Source organism: Coregonus clupeaformis, unplaced genomic scaffold (genome assembly GCF_020615455.1).
Source record: "Coregonus clupeaformis isolate EN_2021a unplaced genomic scaffold, ASM2061545v1 scaf1508, whole genome shotgun sequence".
NCBI lineage: Eukaryota > Metazoa > Chordata > Actinopteri > Salmoniformes > Salmonidae > Coregonus > Coregonus clupeaformis.
Window position 1 is genome coordinate 120,001 of NW_025534962.1, and position 7,500 is coordinate 127,500.

General features: G+C 55.1%; 1 protein-coding gene across 1 annotated transcript in view; it reads left to right on the forward strand.

The window, feature by feature from the left end:
- Nucleotides 1–7,500, forward strand: part of LOC121559230 (sorting nexin-17) — a gene marked incomplete at its 3' end in the record, with an annotated part of 65,812 nt that overhangs the window by 56,070 nt on the left and 2,242 nt on the right. Inside the window, exon 10 of the mRNA XM_045218335.1 lies at nt 1,057–1,260. Within this exon, the coding sequence (XP_045074270.1) occupies nt 1,057–1,260 (204 nt within the window). The remainder of the gene's footprint in view (nt 1–1,056; nt 1,261–7,500) is intronic.

The following is a 7,500-nucleotide window of genomic DNA, read 5'->3' on the forward strand; positions in this document are numbered from 1 at the left end:
CCACCAGCTGTAATGTATTACTGTCTCCACCAGCTGTAATGTATTACTGTCTCCACCAGCTGTAATGTAATACTGTCTCCACCAGCTGTAATGTAATACTATCTCCACCAGCTGTAATGTATTACTGTCTCCACCAGCTGTAATGTATTACTGTCTCCACCAGCTGTAATGTAATACTGTCTCCACCAGCTGTAATGTATTACTGTCTCCACCAGCTGTAATGTAATACTGTCTCCACCAGCTGTAATGTATTACTGTCTCCACCAGCTGTCTAGTGGAGGAGGAGCTAACATTCCACATATTGTACTCTTTGTCATGTCACGGGGACATTGTCATGCTGAAACAGGAAAGGGCCTTCCCCAAACTATTACCACGAAGTTGGAAGCACAGAATCGTCTAGAATGTCATTGTATGCTGTAGCGTTAAGAGTTCCCTTCACTGGAACTAAGGGGCCTAGCCCGAACCATGAAAAACAGCCCCAGACCATTATTCTTCCTGGTGATCTTAGGCTTGTGTGCGGCTGCTCGGCCATGGAAACCCATTTCATGAAGCTCCTGATGAACAGTTATTGTGCTGACGTTGCTTCCAGAGGCAGTTTGGAACTCGGTAGTGAGTGTTGCAGCCGAGGACAGACGATTTTTACGCACTACGCGCTTCAGCACTCGGCGGTCCCGTTCTGTGAGCTTGTGTGGCCTACCACTTCGCAGCTGAGCCGTTGTTGCTCCTAGACGTTTCCACTTCACAATAACAGCACTTACAGTTGACCGGGGCAGCTCTAGCAGGGCAGAAATCTGACGAACTGACTTGTTGGAAAGGTGGCATCCTATGACGGTGCCACGTTGAAAGTCACTGAGCTCTTCAGTACGGGCCATTCTACTGCCAATGTTTGTCTATGGAGATTGCATGGTTGTGTGCTCGATTTTATACACCTGTCAGCAAAGGGTGTGGCTGGAATAGCCGAATCCACTAATTTGAAGGGATGTCCACATACTTTTGTATATATAGTGTATATGAAATGATTTTGCAGTGCTTCATGTTCTCTTCGTTTCTCTCCAGTTCATCAGGCTATGCCAGACGCTGAAGTACTTTGGCTACATTCAGTTTGACCCATGCGTGACAGACTTCCCGCAGAAGGGCTGTCACGTGATCGTCTCCGCGGGCAACAACGAGCTCAACTTCCAGGTCAAGCTGCCCAATGAACAGATGAAGGAGGGGAGCTTCAAGGTCACACGCATGAGGTGCTGGCGGGTCACTTCTTCTGTAAGTAACCCACCCCAACATAAAGTTAGTCTATTCTCCTCTAGAGTGATGGTGCCCCTAGAGGAGACTGTCATGTTACTCTAGAGTGATGGTGCCCCTAGAGGAGACTGATCTACGGTTACTCTAGAGTGATGGTGCTCCTAGAGGAGACTGATCTACGGTTACTCTAGAGTGATGGTGCCCCTAGAGGAGACTGATCTACGGTTACTCTAGAGTGATGGTGCTCCTAGAGGAGATGATCTATGGTTACTCTAGAGTGATGGTGCTCCTAGAGGAGCCTGATCTATGGTTACTCTAGAGTGATGGTGCTCCTAGAGGAGACTGATCTATGGTTACTCTAGAGTGATGGTGCTCCTAGAGGAGACTGATCTATGGTTACTCTAGAGTAATGGTGCTCCTAGAGGAGACTGATCTATGGTTACTCTAGAGTGATGGTGCTCCTAGAGGAGACTGATCTATGGTTACTCTAGAGTGATGGTGCCCCTAGAGGAGACTGATCTATGGTTACTCTAGAGTGATGGTGCCCCTAGAGGAGACTGATCTATGGTTACTCTAGAGTGATGGTGCCCCTAGAGGAGACTGATCTATGGTTACTCTAGAGTGATGGTGCCCCTAGAGGAGACTGATCTACGGTTACTCTAGAGTGATGGTGCCCCTAGAGGAGACTGATCTACGGTTACTCTAGAGTGATGGTGCTCCTAGAGGAGACTGATCTACGGTTACTCTAGAGTGATGGTGCCCCTAGAGGAGACTGATCTACAGTTACTCTAGAGTGATGGTGCTCCTAGAGGAGACTGATCTACGGTTACTCTAGAGTGATGGTGCTCCTAGAGGAGACTGATCTACGGTTACTCTAGAGTGTTTGTGCTCCTAGAGGAGATGATCTATGGTTACTCTAGAGTGATGGTGCCCCTAGAGGAGCCTGATCTACGGTTACTCTAGAGTGATGGTGCCCCTAGAGGAGACTGATCTATGGTTACTCTAGAGTGATGGTGCCCCTAGAGGAGCCTGATCTATGGTTACTCTAGAGTGATGGTGCTCCTAGAGGAGACTGATCTATGGTTACTCTAGAGTGATGGTGCTCCTAGAGGAGACTGATCTATGGTTACTCTAGAGTGATGGTGCTCTAGGAGACTGATCTATGGTTACTCTAGAGTGATGGTGCTCCTAGAGGAGACTGATCTATGGTTACTCTAGAGTGATGGTGCTCCTAGAGGAGACTGATCTACGGTTACTCTAGAGTGATGGTGCCCCTAGAGGAGACTGATCTACGGTTACTCTAGAGTGATGGTGCTCCTAGAGGAGACTGATCTACGGTTACTCTAGAGTGATGGTGCCCCTAGAGGAGACTGATCTACGGTTACTCTAGAGTAATGGTGCCCCTAGAGGAGACTGATCTATGGTTACTCTAGAGTGATGGTGCTCCTAGAGGAGACTGATCTACGGTTACTCTAGAGTGATGGTGCCCCTAGAGGAGACTGATCTACGGTTACTCTAGAGTAATGGTGCCCCTAGAGGAGACTGATCTATGGTTACTCTAGAGTGATGGTGCTCCTAGAGGAGTCTGATAAATGGCTAGTTTTGCATCCCCCTTACCATAGTGGTTAAGGTTAGGATATAAGGAAGGTTAGCTGATCCTACATCAGTGCTTTTACCTGGAGAGGTCCTAGCGGGTCACTTCTTCTGCAAGTTTGGTTCTCCCTCCTTCTCTCTTCTCCTCCCCCTCCTCCTCTCCTCTCTTCCCCCTCCTCCTCCTCTCCTCTCCTCCCCCTCCTCCCTCCTCTCCCCCTCTCTCCTCTCCTCTCCCCCTCTCTCCCTCCTCTCCCCCTCTCTCCTCTCCTCTCCCCCTCTCTCCTCTCCTCTCCCTCCTCTCCCCCTCTCTCCCTCTCCTCTCCTCCTCTATCCTCTCCTCTCTCCTCTCCTCTCTCCTCTCCTCTCCTCTCCTCTCCCCCCTTTCTCCTTCTCCCCCTTTCTCCTCTCCCCCTCACTCCTCTCCCCTTCCCCCTCACTCCTCTCCCCCTCACTCCTCTCCTCTCCCCCTCACTCCTCTCCTCTCCCCCTCACTCCTCTCCCCCTCACTCCTCTCTCTCCCTCCCCCATCTCCCCCTCTCTCCTAACCTCTCCCTCCCCTCTCTCTCCTCTCTCCCCTCCTCTCCCCTCTCTCCTCTCCCTCCTCTCCCCCTCTCTCCTCCCCTCCTCCCTCCTCTCCCCCTCTCTCCTATCCTCTCCTCCCTCCTCCCTCCTCTCCCTCCTCCTCTCCTCCTCTCATCTCCCCCTCCTCTCCTCTCCTCCTCTCCTCTCCTCTCCTCTCCTCTCTCCTCTCCTCTCCCCCTCCTCCTCTCCTCTCCTCTCCCCCCTCCTCCTCTCCCCTCCCCTCCCCCATCTCCCCCTCTCTCCTAACCTCTCCTCTCCCCCTCTCCCTCTCTCCCTCTCTCCTCTCTCCCTCCTCTCCCTCTCTCCTCCCCTTCCTCCCTCCTCTCTCCTATCCTCTCCTCCCCTCCTCCCTCCTCTCCCCCTCTCTCCTATCCTCTCCTCCCCCTCCTCTTCTCTCCCCCTCCTCTCTTCCTCCTCTCCTCTCCCCTCCTCCTCTCATCTCCCCCTCCTCCTCTCCTCTCCTCTCTCCTCTCCCCCTCACTCCTCTCAACTCCTCTCCCCCTCACTCCTCTCCTCTCCCCCTCACTCCTCTCCTCTCCCCCTCTCTCCTCTCCCTCTCCCCCTCTCTCCTCTCCCTCTCCCCCTCTCCTCTCCCTCTCCCCCCTCTCTCCCCTCATCTCCCCCTCTCTCCTATTCTCTCCTCTCCCCCTCACTCCCCTCCTCTCCCCTCCTCTCCCCCTCTCTCCTATCTCCCCCTCTCCCCTCCCCCCTCTCTCCTCTCCCCTCCCCCTCTCTCCTCTCCCCTCCCCCTCTCTCCTCTCCCCCTCTCTCCTCCCCCTCTCTCCTCTCCCTCTCCCTCTCCTCCTCTCCCTCTCCCCTCTCTCCTCTTCCTCTCCCTCTCCCCCCTCTCCTCTCCCCCTCTCTCCTACTCTCCCCCTCTCTCCTATCATCTCCTCTCCTCTCCCCCTTTCTCCTCTCCCACTCCCTCCTCTCCCTCTCTCCCTCTCCCCCTCTCTCCTCCCTCCTCTCCTCCTCCCTCCTCTCCCCCTCTCTCCTATCCTCTCCTCCCCCTCCTCTTCTCTCCCCTCCTCTCTTCCTCCTCTCCTCCTCCTCTCCTCCTCTCATCTCCCCCTCCTCCTCTCCTCTCTCCTCTCCCCCCTCACTCCTCTCCTCTCCCCTCCCTCCCTCCCCCATCTCCCCCTCTCTCCTAACCTCTCCTCTCCCTCTCCCCTCTCTCCCCTCATCTCCCCCTCTCTCTCCTATTCTCTCCTCTCCCCCCTCTCTCCTATTCTCTCCTCTCCCCCTCTCTCCCCCTCCTATCTCCCCCTCTCTCCTCTCCTCTCCCCTCCCCTCTCTCCTCTCCCTCTCCTCCTCTCCCTCTCCCCCTCTCTCCTCTCCCTCTTCCTCTCCCCCTCTCTCCTCTCCCTATCCCCCTCTCTCCTACTCTCCCCCCTCTCTCCTATCATCTCCTCTCCTCTCCCCCTTTCTCCTCTCCCTCTCCCACTCCCTCCTCTCCCTCTCCCCCTCTCTCCTATCCTCTCCTCCCCTCCTCCCTCCTCTCCCCCTCTCTCCTATCCTCTCCTCCCCCTCCTCTTCTCTCCCCCTCCTCTCTTCCTCCTCTCCTCTCCCCTCCCCCTCTCCTCCTCTCATCTCCCCCTCCTCCTCTCCTCTCCTCTCTCCTCTCCTCTCCCCCTCACTCCTCTCAACTCCTCTCCCCCTCACTCCTCTCCTCTCCCCTCACTCCTCTCCCCTCCCTCCCCCTCTCTCCTCTCCCCCTCTCTCCTCTCTCCCCTCCTCTCCCCTCTCTCCTCTCCCCTCCTCTCCCCCTCTCTCCTCCCCTCCTCCCTCCTCTCCCCCTCTCTCCTATCCCCTCCTCCCTCCCTCTCTCCTATCCTCTCCTCCCCCCTCCTCTTCTCTCCCCCCTCCTCTTCTCTCCCCCTCCTCTCTTCCTCCCTCTCCTCTCCCTCCTCCTCTCCTCCTCCTAATCTCCCCCTCCTCCTCTCCTCTCCTCTCTCCTCTCCCCCCTCACTCCTCTCAACTCCTCTCCCCCCTCACTCCCTCTCCTCTCCCCCCTCTCTCCTCTCCCTCTCCCCCCTCTCCTCCTCTCCTCTCCCTCTCCCCCCCTCTCTCCTATTTTCTCCTCTCCCCCTCACTCCTCTCCTCTCCCCCTCACTCCCCTCCTCTCCCTCCTCTCCCCCTCTCTCCTATCTCCCCCTCTCTCCTCTCCTCTCCCTCTCCCTCCCCCTCTCTCCTCTCCCTCTCCCCTCCCCCTCTCTCCTCTCCCTCTCCTCCTCTCCCTCTCCCTCTCCCCCTCTCTCCTCGCCCTCTCCCCCTCTCTCCTCTCCCCTATCCCCCCTCTCTCCTATCATCTCCTCTCCTCTCCCCCTCTCTCCTCTCCTCTCCCTCCCTCCTCTCCCCTTTCTCCTCTCCTCTCCACTCTCCCTCTCCCCCTCTCTCCTCTCCCTCTCCCCCTCTCTCCTCTCCCTCTCCCCTCCCCCTCTCTCCTCTCCCTCTCCCTCCTCTCCCTCTCCCCTCCCCCCTCTCTCCTCTCCCTCTCCCCCTCATCTCCCCCTCTCTCCTCTCCTCCCCTCTCCTCTCCCTCTCCTCTGGGTAAACTGCTGAGCTCTACACCACCATCATCTTCTTCATCAGGCTACATAGCCCTGACACACACACACACACACACACACACACACACACAGAGAGACCCACCTATATGTTGTCTCTGTATTGACCACTGCCCCCCGAGAGACCAATCCTTTACTGTAATAGATATTGTTTCCCATCCAGATGCAGGGAAGGACATATAGTACCACTGCAGATGTAGGAGGGAAATAATATATTTTCCCCACTGCAGTTGAACGGTCTTCCTTCTCCACAGACCTCTATAAATCTAGACTTCTCTTGAAGGGATAGTGATGAGTTCATCTGACTATAGCATTGCTTCCTTTTTTTAAACCCTACAAATGGGCCCTACCAATGGGCCCTACCAATGGGCCCTACCAATGGGCCCTACCAATGGGCCCTACCAATGGGCCCTACCAATGGGCCCTACCAATGGGCCCTACCAATGGGCCCCACCAATGGGCCCCACCAATGGGCCCTACCAATGGGCCCCACCAATGGGCCCCACCAATGGGCCCCACCAATGGGCCCCACCAATGGGCCCTACCAATGGGCCCTACCAATGGGCCCTACCAATGGGCCCTACCAATGGGCCCTACCAATGGGCCCTACCAATGGGCCCTACCAATGGGCCCTACCAATGTATTTCAACATGTAGTGGTGGGGGGGTTAGTAGTGGTGGGGGTGGGGGGGTGGGGGGGGTTAGTAGTGGGGGGTTAGTAGTGGTGGGGGGGTTAGTAGTGGTGGGGGGGGTGGGGGAGTTAGTAGTGGTGGGGGGGTGGGGGTTAGTAGTGGTGGGGGGGTTAGTAGTGGTGGGGGGGGTGGGGGGAGTTTAGTGGTAGTTTGCGTTTCTGTCTCTAGAGATGAGACGTGCTTTGATGCGAGTGCAAATCGATCCCAGAACAACACCAAAGGACCTTGTGAAGATGCTGGAGGAAACAGGTACAAAAGTATCTATATCCACAGTAAAACGAGTCCTATATCGACATAACCTGAAAGGCCGCTCAGCAAGGAAGAAGCCACTGCTCCAAAACCGCCACAAAAAAAGCCAGACTATGGTTTGCAACTGCACATGGGGACAAAGATCGTACTTTTTGGAGAAATGTCCTCTGGTCTGATGAAACAAAAATAGAACTGTTTGGCCATAATGACCATCGTTATGTTTGGAGGAAAAAAGGGGGTTGCTTGCATGCCGAAGAACACCATCCCAACCGTGAAGCACGGGGGTGGCAGCATCATGCTGTGGGGGTGCTTTGCTGCAGGAGGGACTGGTGCACTTCACAAAATAGATGGCATCGTGAGGAAGGAAAATTATGTGGCTTTAATGAAGCAACATCTCAAGACATCAGTCAGGAAGTTAAAGCTTGGTCGCAAATGGGTCTTCCAAATGGACATTGACCCCAAGCATACTTCCAAAGTTGTGGCAAAATGGCTTAAGGACAACAAAGTCAAGGTATTGTTGTGGCCATCACAAAGCCCTGACCTCAATCCTATAGAAAATGTGTGGGCAGAACTGAAAAA